Source organism: Garra rufa, chromosome 10, assembly GCF_049309525.1.
Source record: "Garra rufa chromosome 10, GarRuf1.0, whole genome shotgun sequence".
NCBI classification, from domain to species: Eukaryota; Metazoa; Chordata; class Actinopteri; order Cypriniformes; family Cyprinidae; genus Garra; species Garra rufa.
In genome coordinates, this window is record NC_133370.1 from 15,307,435 (window position 1) to 15,326,806 (window position 19,372).

The 19,372-nt window shown below is 38.3% G+C and overlaps 1 protein-coding gene across 1 annotated transcript in view; it reads right to left on the minus strand.

Moving 5' to 3' along the window:
- LOC141343778 (myosin IXb) overlaps nt 1-11,121 on the minus strand; it is a 35,017-nt gene extending 23,896 nt beyond the window's left edge. Inside the window, exons 1-6 of the mRNA XM_073848420.1 lie at nt 10,285-11,121; nt 2,587-2,681; nt 2,274-2,336; nt 2,076-2,175; nt 1,748-1,848; nt 368-491 (exon numbers count right to left, since the gene is read on the minus strand). Coding sequence (XP_073704521.1) covers nt 368-491; nt 1,748-1,848; nt 2,076-2,175; nt 2,274-2,336; nt 2,587-2,681; nt 10,285-11,121 — 1,320 coding nt within the window. The remainder of the gene's footprint in view (nt 1-367; nt 492-1,747; nt 1,849-2,075; nt 2,176-2,273; nt 2,337-2,586; nt 2,682-10,284) is intronic.
- Between the last annotated feature and the right edge of the window lie 8,251 nt (nt 11,122-19,372).

Consider the following 19,372-nt stretch of genomic DNA (forward strand, 5'->3'; position numbering starts at 1 on the left):
AAATCTGAAAGCCAATCTCAAAGAATCTAAAAGATAAATAAAAACCTGCTAAGAATCAATTTGGTTAAATCTAAATTATTAAAGGGTTGTTTGATTCTACAGTATGTATTGAATATGACATGTGAATGCATATTTGGGTTTCAGTTAGTAATGGTGATGGTATTTCTTTGCCATGTAGTTGTGGTGACCCAGTAAATTAATAATAGGTGGCACCGCACAGTATTTCCAAAGAACTGGGGAGGTGAGGTTTAGCGTTGAGTATAACTAATTTATTAGTATTAAAGTATTTCTGTTTCTGTGTGGTACACCACAACAAATAAAAAAAACTTTGAATCATTAGGAGGGACACCAAAGTATCCACTGGTACCTTGAGAAGGTCAGAGATAGCAGAAAGGACATGATCTGGCCCAACTTTAAGCCCCTCGCCAGCATCTTTTGGCTTATATGTCACATTTCCCAGATACAGAATGGCAGAGAGTACGGAGAATATTCTGAAAAAGACCATCAATCATTGAACAACAATAGATATGAAGTACAGTCAAACCAAGATCATAGTTTATTCGCTGAAGTTTATAAAATTGTAATAAAACATGACAAGAACTCAGAGTTAAACTGTGTCAGACCAAATTTATATTGATAATGTCTTTGATAGAAAGGTAAATAATGGGTTACAATCAACCAAAAATTCTGACAACTGTTAGTATAGCAATATTTACAAAACTATCAATTCTTTGTTGACCAATTACCGAGTTAAAATTAATTTTGTTCAGTCTGTGGTGTAAAAATGTTGCATTAAAGAAAAAACACTTAAGCAAAACATGGTAAGGTCAAAGATTCTGAATCGTTTTTGGTCCCAAATTTTACTGGTAGTCCACTCTATGAAGATTTTTTGGGTATAAATGTCCGAGTTTACTTTATTTTGCCATCCTCACTTACATAAATGAACTATAGTGTCCTATAGTGTCTTTTATTTATTTCTAAACTGTGTTTACTTTCTTTGCAAGGTGCCTCAAAGAATTACATGTCCAAACATATTGCAAAGAAATGTTAGAACTTTTTAAGGTAGCAATTCAAATTAAATGACACATGGGAATAGATAATAATAGATAATAGAAAACTTTAATATCTTAAGTTCCTATCTTTTCTGAATAATTATGTTTCTAACACTCTATAATCATAATTATTAGTTACCTAACCAGAATGTTTACATACAGAAACATTACTGTTCCTAGGAAGACAGCTCACACTAATTTAAATGTGTCAGGTCTGACTTTGCGGTATTGCATTCTGCCATCACGGCAAAGCGACCACAGTGCATATTGAACGGCTTGATATATTTTTTTCCCTTCCTGACAAGCACAGACTTGTACCAGAGAAGAATTCTTCATTTGTTAGTCACGGAAGCAGTTAGGACAAACCTAATTTGACATCATAAATCTTATTTACACTAAAGCATAGATATCCACAATTTGTTTGCAATTGTTAAATCACAGTTTAGTGTAAACATTAAAAGTTTAATAAATATAACAGATTAGGCATAGTCCAAAAAATGAGGTTTGTTTTCATTGTTAACACGATTGTACTTAATTTGGGGATAATAATTAATTCGATAATAAGATTAATTGATTTACATTATTTTCAGATTTAATCTAAAAAAATAAACAATGTATTTTCAGCCAATATAATTATGAAAAAGAATAGTTTTACTTGAAAATAAATATTTCGCATTCTAATTTTTTCCACTTACTGCTTTTTGGTTGGAGGCAGAAAACCAACCATCTCCATGGCCTGATGAAGTCTGCGGAATTCATGTTTCATTTCTGCTTGATCCTCCAAAATTGGGATTTCCTGTGACGGGCAGAGAGCAAACAATTAAGGGACTACAATTGTTGACATACAGTAAGTATAAATTAATCACTATATAAGTAAAATGGACAGGACAGCCTAGGAAATGTAATCTTGGAAGAATTTCAGCTTAAGCAGAAGATAATCGAGAGCATCATGAACACTAATTGAAACTAAATAGCCTCATTAGGGGAACAATGATTCTCTGTGAAGGCTGTTCTGAGAGTTACTTCTTTGAGGTAGTGGTAGTCTTCAGGTCGCAGGAGCTTGAACTCATCTTTCTCCTCTTCTGAGGCCCCAATCAAAAGGTAGTAAAAAACATGGTAATTCCTGAAGGCGAGAAAACAGACATGGTATGCACAATGTTGTGCTAGATTTTTACATCCAGTGCTTTCGATTCAAATGTAATTCAAATTTTTTTTTTTTACCTTTCAGTTTTTCCTCTGGACATTAGGCGGCATTTCTCTAGTAAGTATTTCTCAACAACAGCTCTGAAACATAGAGCAAAACAGTATAAGGCATGTATAATGTATAATTCTTCCTGAAAAAAGAAAGGGAATAGGATCGAAAAATATACTGTATGTTGTATCGTGGATATAAACATGAATTAGCAGTATGACATAATATTTATAAATAAAAATTATCCTCATAAGATAAAATACTTTATCATATGTGACTGATGAGAAACCGTGAGAGTTCTGTTGTGACGTAGAGTAGGCAGAAGTGACACAGATGACTCACCCTCTCACGACGCCGCTCTCCAGATAATTCACTTGAATGAACTTCCCAAAGCGGCTCGAGTTATTGTTGTATGCTGTTTTAGCATTTCCAAAGGCCTGAGGAAGCCGAAAAGGAATGCATCAGATTGTATCAGCAAATTGTTCCAAGTTCATAGAAAAATATTTCAGGCTAAACACAGAGATATGATGTTTATCAATGTTGACAGACAACCCTTGCGTTGAGGTGGCCTAAAATCAGTTTAACTAGCCATCAAAACTTGAACACAGAAACTAGATTTGAAACAGCCTACCCTTTTCACATTACGATATTACTTTTATTATTAGTCATTTATACCACAACATGCTGGCTGTCATAGAAAAAAAACATTTAGTGGGCAGCACAAAACCACTTTGTCATCACCCACAGGCATCACAAACAAATGAACACATCTATCTTAGATGGCATTGTTTCCCAGTTTGACTTTTGTGTTGATGTCGCTAATGCTGATATATGTGTAACTTCAACCCATTTTAAAATACTTCCTCCTATTCCAGTTAAAAGCAAAAGTTCACCCAAAAATGAAAAATCTGTCATGATTTCTTCCACCATGTCATTTACAACTAATGACACTTAGTGACACAAATTAAGATGTTCTGAAGAAACTCTGAACCACACTTTTTGATACAATGAAAACAAATTGTACGGACTATCAAGCTCCAAAATGGACATAAATGTACTCAAAATTACTCGTTTACTCAACTGACGTCTTATGAAGTATGACAGCTGTGTAAACAGACCACAGTCATTGAGTGAACATATTGATCTCTCTCTTTTTCTCTATTTTCTGGAGAAATTACATACTGCAGTTCATAAACTAAACTTTCTGTAGACTTGGACATGTGTAACATGTAACGACATGCTTGCTATTGATTCTCTATGTACATACTTTCAACACAATCTCGACTATCACCAATATTCAGGACTTTATCCTGTTGTAAACTTGTTTTTAAACATACAGTTTCCGTGTCCCGCTTCCATGTTCAATGGAAGATAAATACTGTGGAAATCCATAAATAGAAAGAAAACTGAATGAGATGTTGCATCTGTCAGTTGTTAAGTTTTTATCAGCTGATCTGACAAAGCCTGTCATGACATGTCGGCGTACGCTGACTCGTTCTGGTATTCTGATAAAGCCAACGCCCAGGGCTTCCACATATGAAACTCAAAAATTAAGAGTTAGGAGCTCAACCAAAAAGTCAGGATCAGGCCTAGCACTTCTGAGCTTCTTTAACGGCTGTTAGGTGTGCTTTCCCACAGAGCTCTTTTTTATTCCTTTCACACTGGAGAAGTAAAAGGACAAAGGTTACAAACGCTCTCCTCAGAAGCTATAACAAAGCACTAGCACCACTTACGATTAAATTGAAAGTGAAAACTAAATTGAAGAAACTCTCAATATCAAAGTTCAGTCAAAATTCAGTGCAAGTGCAACAAATTTTATTCTCAAGGCGGGACATGACCCAGTTTTTTATGACCCATTTTTGTTTCTCAGAAACATCTGTTTTCAACAGTAACTGGATTCTTTACATTTTCTGTAAATACGTAATTCTCACAGCTGCAGATGTGTTCATCTTCAGAACACAAATTAAGGTATTTTTGATTAAATCCGAGAGCTTTCTAAACCTTGATAGACAACAATGCAACTACCACATTCAAGGCCCAGAACGGTAGGAAGGACATCAACAATGATCATGATCGCGCATGTCGATTGACACAGAAAAGAAGAAATAAAGTAATTATTTTTGGGGGTTTTTGCACACAAAAAGTATTTTTGTAGCTTCAAAAAGCTCTCGGATTTCATCAAAAATTGAATCTTAATTTGTGTCCTGAAGATGAACGAAGGTCTTAGGTTTGGAAAGACATGAATATAATAACATCAATAAATGTTATTGATGAATATTTACTGAGTAATCCACTATTTTGTAGTCAAAATGGTCATTTTCACCTGAGATTCAGAGTTAAGTTAAAGGGGGTAAAAATGACTTTAGAAAGATGGCAGCATCATATTGTTATTTTTACACAGAGATTGGTAGGTCTGTTTTGATTGTTCTGTTCAGTTGTTCAACTGTTTTGATAGAGGGAAACAAGATACAATTCTAATTGAAACATAATTTCTTCTTCAGACATTGTTCTTTAAATAAAATAAGTATCAGCTGTTTACAAAATGACCAACATTTGGTTTTCGACCACTGAAAATGGGTGATATTCAACAATCTGGACATTGAGTCTCATTGAGATCCCAATATCTCAGGGACTGAATAATATAGGGCCTTGAAAATTAAGATTCCAAAATCTAAAATCATATTGCAATATCTTTAATACTTTTTGAGTTATAGGCATGCAAACTTTGGAAAAAGAATAATAATGGCACTCAGACAGGTATGTTCAATGCAGCTGTCTTGACAGATTGAAACAAGATACATCTCTAGTTTCAACATAATTTGTTCTTCAGACATTCCTCTTTAAAAGTAAAGAATAATCATATTTTTGCAAACTGATCCACATTTGGTTTTTGACCACAGAAAATGTGTACATTTTAATAATTTACTCCTGGAGCCACATTGAAATTCAAATATCTCTGGAACTGAATCATATAGGACCTTAATGTCAAAAGGAGCATTTGTTAAAACCCAATATCTAAAAGGGCATTAATAAATCTTTAATATTTCTTGAGTTACAGGCATGCAAACATTGGAGAAAAACTTAAAGTGCCGTTTCTCCATTTTGGAATGGTCACCATTGGCACATAATGCAACAAAAACTGATAAAGTCAACTGATTTTACTAACAGATCTGCCAATCTACACTATATTGCCAAAAGTATTTGGACACCCCCTACTAATGAAAATATTTGACTACTTCAGTCACTTCCAGGAGTACAAATCTTAATGTTTAAGCATGTAATGATATTCTAGGGAATTGTGTGCTTCTAATTTTAAAGCAACAGTGTGAACAGGACCCTTTCTATTCAACCATGACAATCCCTTTGTGTATAAGACAAGGTTTATAGAGAAATGATTGATCCAGTCAGTGTGGAAGAACTTGACTGGTCTGCATAAAGCCAAGTCCTAATCCCATCTGAACACCTCTGGTGTGACTTTAAATGCAACCTTTAGCCAAAAACTCATCACCAAACACCAATGACTTGTATATACACTATATAGACAAAAGTATTAGGACACCCCCTTCTTTAGAACAGAAAAAGACACTTGATGAAAGCACAAGTCATGTATTTAAAAACTGTATTTCCATCTCTGTTGCACTGTGTAGTCTAAAATGTCTGTACCCTTATGTATAAGTCATTGGAATTTGGTGATGAGTTTTTGGCTCAAGGTCTGCATTTAAAGTCACATCAGAGGTGTTCAGCTGGAATTACGACTTGACTTTCTGCAGACCAGTCAAGTTCTTCCACACTGACTCAATCAATAATTTCTATTTGAACCTTGCTTTATGCAAGGCTTTGTCATGTTGGAATAGAAAAGGGTTGCGTCCAAACTGTTGCTATACAATTAGAAGCACACAGTTCCCTAGAATATCATTATATGCTTAAACATTAAGATTTGTACTCATGGAAATTACTAAAGTAGTTAAACCTGTTCATTTGAAGGGGGTGTCCCAATTTTTTTTGGCAATATAGTGTCTGTGTGAAAATAATTATAGGATATTATTTTGGCTTTCATCACTATACATGTCTATCTTTCTACAAAATAAATATCAATCATTTGAGCTGGGGACCTCTGGTTGAAAAGACACGGAATTACCCCCATAATTTTCATAATGTAAAGCCAACCACAATGTATAATCCACCTTACTTTTCTGGAACTTCAGAAATATATCTCTTCTTATTTTGGCTGTGGCCAGTAAGAAGAAGTAGGCCTATTGAAAATACTAATTTAATAATTTTATCAAGTTTTCGAATCTGTACAAATACCTAATTGCGACAATGCTAACTGCATGTCTAATGAAGAACTCTCTAGGTGAGGAAAGCAAGTACAATTCCATTATCGGCTCAAGGGCTAAGCTGTCTGAACCAACACATAAAACACAATAACAATGGTGGAGTCTCTGGGACTAATGCATAATAGATAAACAGCACCATGTGTAAATAACACTACCAGACAAACAATGTGCATATTGTTGTGAGGGGGACAAGTGACAAGCAATATACAAAGGTCTTTATGAAACAGTAAAGTGGGATACAGGAACAGGTGTTTTTAATTCAACAAACCCAAAGGAGGAGAACATAGAACTGTGTAATATGAATCAACGCTTATTTAAATGTACCAGAAAGATTCTAAACACTACCAAGTTTGTGTATTTTTATATTTGTTCATATTTTGTGTAAAGAGTAATACTTTTTTTAGGATTCTTGGATGAATAGAAAGTTCAAAAGAACAGCATTTATTAGAAATACATTGATTTTTTTGAGCAGTATGACACCATACTGCTCAAGCCCCGCCTACAATCGCTGACAGACTGTGCCGTATTACCATATTTCAAGCATTTGTGGTTAAAGTATATACATTTTTTGCTTTTTTCAGAAAATGTCTGATTGTTTCACTAGATAAGACCCTGAATCCTCAGCTGGGATCGTGTAGAGCCTTTTGAAGCTGCACTGAAACTGCAGAAGTCTACAGAAGTCCACTATATAGGAAAAAATCCTGGAATGTTTTTCTCAAAAACGAAATTTCTTTGCGACTGAAAAAAGAAAGACACGAACATCTTGGATGGCATGGGAGTGAGTAAATTATCAGGGTTTTTTTTATTCTGGATGTGAACAATCCTTTAACAGAAACAACTATTGATTTTAGGAATGCATTAGCAAATGTTGAACTTAAGTAAGATTAATAAATGCTTTAGAAGTATTTTTCATTGTTGGTTGATGTTAACAAATGGAACACTATTGTAAAGTGTTACCAAGTACTTAATCTGGGAACAAGAGGACTTCAATGATTCATTTTTAGGAGTATATTTCATTTATAATTTACCAAGGCACATGATATCCAACTATCATCTAATCTATTTATTTAAATACGCATCAAATATTAATGGCAACATAACCTCAGGCGTATGATTGATGATAAACTTTTACTAAATCCCACTCTTTTTGCTTGTTCTGCTTTTCTTCTACCCATTACACACAACAACTCAAAACATAACCAATTTTCTTTTTTTTTTTACAATCCCTCTTTATAAGAAAGTCTATTTTAAAACAGCAAGGCATAATGCAAGCTGCCTGTTCCTCTTTGCGAGTTGCTTTCTTTGTAAGCAATACTGCAGAACTGAGAGGGGCTGGGACGAACTGATAAAAGAATGCTTTTACAAAAAACAAAGAACTTGCTTGACCAGTTTTGGATCAGATTGAGAATCCCAGTAGGTTAGTGCATGACAAACGGTGACTGACAGCTTCATTTCACGGGGGTGGGACTCCAGAAACCAATAAACAGCGAATTATGAGTTATTTCCCTAATAAGTACTTCATTAGTAGCACTTTATACTAAATCCTGAAGAGGAAATTTAGGAAGCAGACTGTTCAGAGATATATACTATACTTGTAATGAATACACAACAGGAAAAACTCCTAAGAGTGTTGTGAACTAGTCATTCATCTCATTGTTTTGAGTATTAACAATGGCAGCACCTAAAAATATCAGTGTGTTGAAACCTTTAAACTGTGATTCAGTGACTTTCAGGATCTATAGCATCTATTTATAGTGTACAAAGAGTCAGAGGTCTCCACTTTTCCCTTGGAGAAGCAGGGGAAGCGGTGTGAAAGTGCCCTGGCCATGTGACAAGGCCGAATGGTTTCTAGATCCCTGTTTGACCATGCTTAATGGAGAAAAGGGGAAACCATTCTCACACAACCTGTCACACTAAGGACAGTATCACATTCATCATAGTTATCTTGCACTGATAATAGTCCTCAACATGAAGAGCTAAAGGAGTGCAAAATACTATGATAGAGCAAGCCACTTCCTGCACAGAGGTCATTTCCGTTCCAAAAGTGACTCTTTATCAGAACATCAAGAAATAGAGATGAGTCAAGAGACCCAATAATAAATTAGACTACAGTTACAAACGAGATACAGAGTGTAACCAAAAAAAAAAAGTACAAGTTGATCTAGACCTGTGTTTGTTTCAGTGTTTCTTCACCTTTTGCTTTGGTTTTGTTTTATGAATATCACATTAAAACTGATTTGGACCATTGTTACTTCTAAATACATCTATTTTTTTTTATTTTTGTTTTTGGTAACTGAAATAAAGCTAAAATAGAATTAAATATAAAGTTAGATGAAAAAATGTAAATTCATGCCAAAGTGATAAAAGACTAACACTAAAGCTGAACAAATATAGCTATATTTAGAATAAAAATGACAAAAGCACACAATATAAAAACATTAAAATATAAATGAAAAGTGAAATATTAATAATACTGTAACAGTATATATACTACCAGTCAAATGTTTTTGAACAGTAAGATTTTTAATGTTTTTAAAGAAGTCTCTTTTGCTCACCAAGCCTGCATTTATTTGATCAGAAGTACAGCAAAATAATTTTTTTCTTTTAATATTTTTACTATTTAAAATAACAGCTTTCTATTTAAATATATTTTAAAATGTAATTTATTCCTGTGGTTTCAAAACTAAATGTTCTGCATCATTATAGTCTTTCTTTCTCACAGGTTTCTTTGATGAATAGAAAGTTCAGAAGAACAGCATTTATCTGAAATATTATAAATGCCTTTACCATACCTTTTGATCAATTTAAAGCAGTATTAAAATATTAATTTCTAGAATTCCTATACCAAAGAAAAAAAATAGCATATTAGAATGAATTCTGATGGATCATGTGACACTGAAGACTGGAGTAATTATGTAAATGTAGCTTTGATCACAAGAATAAATTACATTTCAAAATATACTCAAATAGAAAATAGTTATTATAAATAGTAAAAATATTTCAAAATGTTACTTTTTTGCTGTACTTTGGATCAAATAAATGCAGGCTTGGTGAGCAGAAAAAGAGATAAAAACATTAAAAAACTTTTGACTGGTAGTGTAAATAACACTCGAATAAATCTGACTTTGAAAATATATAATAAAATCAAATAAAACTTGATATTGTATATTAAGAATATAAAAAATGCTATCTGTAAAGGAAGACAAAGGAAACTCTTTCAGGTCCGAGATGATATTTTATGCTCCTGGCTTTGTCATGGACTTGTGACCATTTGGGCTAAAACTCAAACTTGACCTTCTTCTGGATTTGGTCTTGACTCAACCTACTCAGTTTTTAGCCTGAACTCAAACTCAAATGAGCTGATCACACCTACAACACTACCACAGTCGTCATTTCCACTACAGAAATGCTGTTACAACCAATACATCATTTGAGATGTTTTTCCACCACATCATGTTTACCACCTCTAAATGTCCAAAGAAACGCTGTTTATTGCTGAAACCCTGAACAAGGCTACAGATGCCAATCATTCAAGGCTTCTGCTGCCATTCAACCAATGGGCGTAATCTTTGAAAAACATCAGGGTCTCAACATAACTTACAGTTTTGCATCCTTTCTTGGTTTCCTATTACAACGAGAGTACTATCAGACTTCAAAGTACAAAATGAAATCTGATAAACCTCAAACCCACAGCAGAACTTACCTCAAGTACAGGGCCTGCCCCTAGGATGGTTCGCTCCACTCCACTGGTATAGCCCTTCTGGCTGAGGGCAGTCAGGCAGTGGATAAGGAAGTTGGTGCTTTGCGTCTTACCAGAACCACTCTCGCCAGAGATGACGATGCACTGGTTGACCCGTTTGTTCAGCATTGTGTGGAAGGCAGCGTCCGCAATGGCAAAGACGTGAGGTTCAAGCTTGCCCAGCGTGTGGTTCTCGTACATCTTGACATATCTGGGATTGTAGATAGGCAGAAACTTGAACGGGTTGACCGCGATGAGAATGTTGCTCGCAAACGTGTAGATCTTCTGCTTGTGGAAGCGATGCCGTAGGGTTCCCAAGATGCTCTCCTCTGTCAGCTCGGGGAGGTTACATAAATCGTCGTATTCCTGAGGCTGTTGTGTGACAAAACCTCGATTCACAAGTCCCTGAGCTACTTTTTCTTTTCTGACAGATGTCATAAGGTCATACTGGATGGATCCACCGTAGCTTCCCTCTTGAAGGGCGAAAAAGTATCCGTCACTTTGAGGATGCTTGTCTTGGGCCTTTCTAGGCCAGAGAAGGACTCTCTGAAGAGGCTGATCGCTGGCTTGGAGGACCCACTCCTCTCCACCGTACTCCTGGACCTCCACGAGGACGTAGGACTTGGACGTGTCCAAACCGAGTGTGACGAGAGCGGTCTTGATGACATTGGCTGCCGTTGCCGCTTTTGGGACCCTGAGGATGCAGCTTTGCCCAGGTTTGCTGGACAACCTGGGGTAAATTTGCAAAATGCAGACCGTTTCATCCTGGCAGCTGGTCGCCTTGCCGTTCGTGACATTCATTCTTTAAACACACAGACATGCATGAGCACACCGCACTGCACAGTACAGCATGATAAGCATCTGGAGACAAAAGAGAAGAAAGAATGTGAGTTTAAGTGAGAAACAGCAGTCAGACCACCAGTGTATGCATGTACACACTTGTCTAATGTGGGAACTGAAGAGGTTTATAAATCTGTGTACCACGAACTGGTTGTATAATTTTATTTAAAAATAATAATATTAAAAAGATTAATAAAAAAGTCATTTCTCTTTCCATGCTCAAGTACTGCTGTTCTTATTTATTATTTATTTACTCATTACTATTTTTCTCCTGTTGGGTTGACTTTTCTTACTGTGTTAATACGTTAAATTTTCATTTAAAAATAATATTCTCCTTTATGTTCACAACTTGGTCAGAACATAAGTCAGATTTTTGTTTTTAAGACATTTATGACCATTTTAAATACTGTAAATCCACCCTAGCATAGTATAAAAGTGTATTAAATTCTTTGCACAGCGTAATAAAACGCATCCAATAATCAACAAACACGAGACAAATCTCATGACGTGTTATAACAAACCGTGAACCAATACTACTTTAACTGCTAGTTCAACAAATCTGACTATTGTTTTCTTAAAATAATAAAGTACATTAAAATAAAAGTAGGCTACCAGTAAATTTACCTGTTTTAAAACACCCTCGTTGTGTTCCAGAGCGGAGTCATTTCCAACATGGTATAAAATCCTGCCGTGCTTTCCTTACAAAACTTCCAGTGCTTCAGCTACTGAAACAAGCCGTCCACCTGCATTAGTGCCTAACCGAACCCTTTAAACCGACATGTGCTGCACAGGTAAAACAATTAAGACTCTGTAAACAGCATAAGTGACTGACGCTGAGAAATGTTCAACGAGAAATAAGGAAGAATACTAAACTCGCCTCCAGAATGTTGACGACACAGGCGGCTTGTTACTTCCTGACATCGTAGCGTGTTTTTAATTGCAGTTGAGATGTGCGATGACACGCCGCCCTCGCCTGCATTCAAACTGCCACTGCAGTTAACCGCTCACTCACGCAGGTAAACACCTGTACGTTTAAAACATGGATACCCATCCAAGATTCCGTACACCTCTCAAAAGGAATTGTTATATCTGTGATTATAGATCGTGAGGAAATGTTTTTTTTTTGTATTTATTTATTTAAATGTAATAAGATTTTGAAACAGGAAAACGTAAACATGAATAGCCATGTGTTACTTCACAATGCATGTTTGGTTCTCATCAGCAGGTGGCAGCATACAACACCAGTTTCTTCCCTTCAGTAAGGTTAGTAAGAGCTATTGAGATATTTCAATGAGAAAAGCTATGAAAGTTCGATTTTCTTGGTACTGTACAACATCTTTCATTACATACAATGTGAACTAACATTATTACCAACAATGATATTATCCCTTATGCACTGTTCAGTTGAGACTTCAAATGGCGTTTGCTAAAAATAAAAGTTACCTTCATTTAAATGGCATAACTTCATGACTTTGTCGACACTAGCTAACTCTACAAGCAAAAATATAGATAGCCGCCCCCCCCCCCCCCCCCCCCCAAATCAGCCATAGAAATCAATGGGAGACTATAAATATATGTCAGTTGCAATGCAGAAAACACACAAACACAAAAACTGAAGGAGTGACACAACAACATATCCAAGATGGAAAAAACACACACACACACACACACACACACACACACACACACACACACACACACACACACACACACACACACACACACACACACACACACACACACACACACACACACACACACACACACGTTGGGTTTACATGTTTTATGGGGACATTCCATAGGCGTAATGGTTTTTATACTGTACAAACCGTACTTTCTATCGCCCTACACCTACCCTACACCTAAACCTAGCCCTCACAGGAGATTGTGCACACTTTTACTTCATCAAAAAAACTCATTGTGCATGATTTATAAGCCTGTTTCCTCATGGGGACCTGAGAAATGTCCCCACAAGGTCAAAATCTACTGGTATTCCTATCCTTGTGGGGACATTTGGTCCCCACAACGTGATGAATACCACACACACACACACACACACACACACACACACACACACACACACACACACACACACACACACAACTTCTGTTTATATATATAACTTCTGGTTTGAAAAAAAAATATTGTTATAATAATGATTTTATACACTGTTAAAACTGACATTACCATTAACCTTAACACAACGCAATAAAGAGCAAATTTCACAATACAAGTGAAACACCTGTAAAAACAAATACAGACCATTTCTTCATATTAATACAGTACATTGCGTATCATCCTAATTCATTGTTAAAAGTTTGTTTTCCAGTAGATGGCAGCAATTTTCCTTTATGTACATTGGCCATGTTATCTCTATGAATGAAAGTTAGAAATGTGAATCTTTTTAAAATGAATTCCATAAAAAGTTGTTACCTTATAAAAAAATCATTTTTATGTATTTATATATATTAAAATATCATAAATCCTCACAAATGTAGGAAAACGAGCATTAATAAAGTGACTGATAATACACTTGTTTACATTTTTTACTATTATTTTACAAAATCACATTTTATTGAGGTCATTTTAGGGTTAAAGTAAAGATTATTAATGTACAACATTTAGAAACATTTAGAAATACATTAAGAAAATCTTAGATGTTTCATAACTAGTTACAAATCTGTCTATTCTCCCTGGTAGAAAAAAAAAATGACATTAATCTCATCTGGAGGCAAATGTAAATAACATTTCAGTTAGATTAATTTGCAGTAATTATTTAATATTATTTAACAGTCAAAATGATTAATAATACATTACATGCCAGTCAGGAAGCTTTAAAAAAAATAATAATTTCCTATGTAATAGGCTACTATCTAGGGTGTCATCTTTTGATTATTGATAAGTACTAAAAGTTTTTTTTTTTTTTTTTTTTTTTTATCAGTGGTGTTAACTATATTAGACTGGTAATTGCATATCTGTCAGTCTGACTAAACTATAATCCTAAATATAAAAAATAAAACACTATATATATCCACCTTTTTCTTCACATAAGCGTGGGCTTGGCCATTTGTAAATTTTATGGCTCTGGCTTCCGGTCTCATCCGCATCCAGCTATTTTTAGCTGTACAAAACAGCTCATTTTGCTGCTTGATATTGCAAATAGGTGTGTTATATTATTTTAATGTGTTATATTGATTATGAACACACTGGTTTGTAGTGCAAACAGTTTTACCATTTACTGCACGTTGTTCTCCTTATTTCCTTATAGTGGCTAATGAACCGGAAATCTTACCCATAAGCTTAAATCCACGTTAGATATATGTTTAATTTATTTTATTTTGTTAATTTATACATATTTAAATAACATTTTATTAAATGTTTGTTATTTATTTATAAATGTGATAAGTTTAGCATTACCATCATGGATGCCTAGTACCGTTACCAGCTCATCACTGCTTACAACATTGCAGCAAACAGGATTATCAAATCGAAAGAGATGTGCGAACGTTCGAATGTATTTTTTATCTTATTGCTCAGCTACGCTCTTCCTTCCTCATAAACTCTTAACCTCTCACTATAGTTTCTCTCTCTCTCTCTCTTTTCTGTATGTGGACATGGTAACAGCTTGTGATGAAGGGAGTGGTTAGAAGAGAGAGGGGGATCACTGTTTCCGCTTTTTGCAGCAGCTCTCTCGGTGAGCGGACATGTGCACCGAATCACACTTCACTCTAACCGCATTACAGCATAAACAAACAGCTGGTTTCCATAGCAACAAGCTCTGCATTCTAGCAACAGGAATAAATACCAAGACGTAGATATCATCGAATGATAACTTCTAGGGTGCACTTTGGACTAGATCTCCTATTTCTGGTGGTATAAAAAGCATTGGATTTTTTGCTTAAGGAGGCTTAAATTATGTCATTAAGTCATTAAGAACCCAAACATAAGAAACCAAAATAACTTTTGCCTTGACAAATCTTTCTTTAACATGGGTGACTAAATACATAAATAAAATATGCTAACATCTCTCTGAATATCTCTTTTTAAAAGTTTCTAACTTCTCATGACCAGCGTCCACTTGAGATAATGCTTGATGATGTGGAATAACAACAGTTACACAACCAAAAGGCCAGACATGGGCCAATTAGAGTTGTTTAACTGGCTTTTTTTTTTTTTTACCAGTATCTCAATTTGCACCACTATAGTCTTCTTTAAAGGTCCACTGAAATGCTTCGAAACACACAACGTTATTCTATGTGTTGATATAATTTCAACTGAAACAGAAAAACAGGGCAAGACATACCAAGCGGAACAATTAAAGGCCCCCTCGGTTGAAATTGCATTCCATTTTTATTCAAAATTTTCCCACACGTGTTAACTATATCATAAAATATCACTATTCTCAAATATAAATAAATACATTTTGCACCTTTATCATGTTAGTTATGAAAAAGTACAAAAGAATGTCCAGAGTTTTCATGTTATTAGTGTCAGGATTATGTCTCTGTTTTGTTCTGTTCTCCCAGTGTTTTTCCCCCTCTGTTTCTAGTCCTTATGGTTTAGTCCTTGTCTCCCCCTTTTGGTTTAGTCTTAGTTGGTTTTGTCTTGCCCATATTTGTATTTCCCCCTCGTCATCTTGTTATCTCGTTTGTTACCACGCTCCCGTTTCTCTGTATTTAAGTCTGTGTCTAATCACTCCCTGCTGTCCGTTGTTAATGTTACATGTGCACGTTTCTTGCTCCCGGTTTTTGTTTGTTTGTTATTATTTTCAGTGTTTTGTTTAATAAACTTTATTTATTCATTTACTCTGGTTCTCCTCCTCCATCTCCACTCCTCAATCCAGCCAGACTGTGACAATTAGATTTTTAACAAAAAATAAATTTGTATCAAGGGGGCGTTTTGCCTCTAAGTAAGGTTTACCACAAGACAAAGGAGCTCACTGAGGACCTGCGGCTGTGCATTGTGGCTGCTCACAAGTCAGGAAAGGGCTATAAGACCATATCTAAATGTTTTGAAGTTCCAGTGGCTACAGTGCAAAGTATTATTAAAAAATACAAGACGTTCCGCACTGTGAAAAACCTCAGAGGATGTGGTCGGAAGCCAAAAGTGACACCTGTGCTGGCCAGGAGGATAGTGAGAGAGGTAAAAAAGAATCCAAGGATCACCACCAAGGCCAGCCTGATTAATCTTGACTCTGCTGGTGGCAACATCTCAAGGCAGACAGTCCAATGGACACAGCACATCGTTGGGTTCCACGGACGCAGACCAAGGAGGACACCACTTCTCCAGATATGGCACACAAAAGCCCGCTTGGCCTTTGCAAATGCTCATCTGGACAAAGAAGAATACTTCTGGTCTGGTTTTATGGTCCGATGAAACAAAAATGTAATTGTTTGGCCACAATGATGTAGCCTTCATTTGGCGTAAAAAAGGAGAAGCCTTCAACCCTAAGAACACCATCCCCACTGTCAAACATGGTGGTGGGAACCTAATGTTTTGGTGGTATATTTCAGCCGGTGGACCAGGGAACCTAATCAGAGTAAACAGCACCATGAAAAAGGAGCAATACATCAAAATTCTCAACAACAACATCAGGCAGTCTGCAGAGAAACTTGGCCTTGGGCACCAGTGGACATTTCAGCATGACAACGACCCAAAACACACAGCAAAAGTGGTGAAGAAATGGTTAGCAAACAAAAACATTAACGTTTTGCAGTGGCCCAGCCAGAGTCCTGACTTAAATCCAACTGAGAATCTGTGGAGGGAGCTAAAGATCAGGGTGATGGCAAGGAGACCCTCCAACCTGAAAGAGTTGGAGCTCATCGCTAAAGATGAATAGGCAAAACTACCAGTGGAGACATGCAAAAAGCTGGTCAGCAATTATAGGAAGCGTTTGTTTGCTGTAATAGCCCATAAAGGCTTTTCTATTGAAAAATAGAAAAGTGTTCCGCCGCGTCAGGAACACAGAGCGCGGTCACAGCCGTGTCAGGAACAGAGATAGCGGTCACCGCCGCGTCAGAAACAGAGATAGCGGTCACCGCCACGTCAGGAACAGAGATAGCGGTCACCGCCGCGTCCGGAAGAGAGAGCGCGGTCACCGCCGCGTCCGGAACAGAGATAGTGGTCCCCGCCACGTCCGGAACAGAGAGCGCGGTCACGGTCGCGTCAGGAACAGAGATAGCGGTCGCCGCCGCCCCGGGAACCGCCGCCAGACGAGCGTCCTCCGCTGCCCAACGTGCGTAGATGGCCGCCATCCACTCGGGCACAGCCGCCTCAACGACCGTCGTGTCCGGAACAGAGAGCGCGATCACGGCCGCATCAGGAACAGAGATAGCGGTCACGGCCGCGTCAGGAACAGAGATAGCGGTCACGGCCGCGTCAGGAACAGAGATAGCGGTCACGGCCGCGTCAGGAACAGAGATAGCGGTCACCGCCGCGTCCGGAACAGAGATAGCGGTCACGGCCGCGTCAGGAACAGAGATAGCGGTCACCGCCGCGTCAGGAACAGAGAGCGCGGTCACCGCCGCGTCAGGAACAGAGATAGCGGTCACCGCCGCGTCCGGAACAGAGAGCGCGGTCACGGCCGCGTCAGGAACCGACAGCGCGGTCACCGCCGCGTCAGGAACAGAGATAGCGGTCACCGCCGCGTCCGGAACAGAGATAGCGGTCACCGCCGCGTCAGGAACAGAGATAGCGGTCACCGCCGCGTCCGGAACAGAGATAGCGGTCACGGCCGCGTCAGGAACAGAGATAGCGGTCACGGCCGCGTCAGGAACAGAGATAGCGGTCACCGCCGCGTCCGGAACAGAGAGCGCGGTCACGGCCGCGTCAGGAACAGAGATAGCGGTCACCGCCGCGTCAGGAACAGAGAGCGCGGTCACCGCCGCGTCAGGAACAGAGAGCGCGGTCACCGCCGCGTCAGGAACAGAGATAGCGGTCACCGCCGCGTCCGGAACAGAGAGCGCGGTCACGGCCGCGTCAGGAACAGAGATAGCGGTCACCGCCGCGTCAGGAACAGAGATAGCGGTCACGGCCGCGTCAGGAACAGAGATAGCGGTCACCGCCGCGTCAGGAACAGAGATAGCGGTCACCGCCGCGTCCGGAACAGAGAGCGAGGTCACGGCCGCGTCAGGAACAGAGATAGCGGTCACCGCCGCGTCAGGAACAGAGATAGCGGTCACCGCCGCGTCCGGAACAGAGAGCGCGGTCACGGGCGCGTCAGGAACAGAGATAGCGGTCACCGCCGCGTCCGGAACAGAGAGCGCGGTCACGGCCGCGTCAGGAACAGAGATAGCGGTCACAGCCGCGTCAGGAACAGAAATAGCGGTCACGGTCGCGTCAGGAACCGAGATAGCGGTCACCGCCGCGTCCGGAACAGAGATAGCGGTCACCGCCGCGTCAGGAACAGAGAGCGCGGTCACCGCCGCGTCAGGAACAGAGATAGCGGTCACGGTCGCGTCAGGAACCGAGATAGCGGTCACCGCCGCGTCCGGAACAGAGATAGCGGTCACCGCCGCGTCAGGAACAGAGATAGCGGTCACCGCCGATGAGTTCACAGAACTGCTATCAATGATTTGTTCAGAGTTTGACTGTTTTGCTATTGCAGGGGATTTTAATGTTCACATAGAAAATGCAGAAATCAAAACCACAAAAGAAATTATAACGGTTTTGAACACTTTTGACATGATTCAGCATGTGCATGGGCCTACACACAATCGTGGACACACTCTTGATTTACTCATCAGTAAGGCTCTAAACATTTCATCCACTGTTATCAAGGATGTAGCACTATCTGATCACTTTGGTGATCCTCAGGTAAGTCAGATTTTTAAATATTTTAAAGTCTGCTGGGATGGAATATAAAAAGTAGTGATGAGTTTTAGTTTATTTTGGTTAATTCAGTTAGCTAAGTTTAGTCAGTACAACTATAAAAGGCACTGTAAATACTGAATACTTTCTTTGGCTGAATCCAGTAACTGTATAAATGAGAAAGTAGGAAAATCATACTTAGAAATTCTTGTGAGGAGAATTTGCAGTTTACGAGGGCTGAAGAAGAGAGTGTGTTTGTAAGAGAGAGAGAGAGAGAGAGAGAGAGAGAGAGAGAGAGAGAGAGAGAGAGAGAGAGAGAGAACATATTACCTAATTTGGCATGTAATGGGCGGATTGGGGGGGTGGGTGGAGGGTATCCCTCATAAACTTGGGTTAAAGTGTC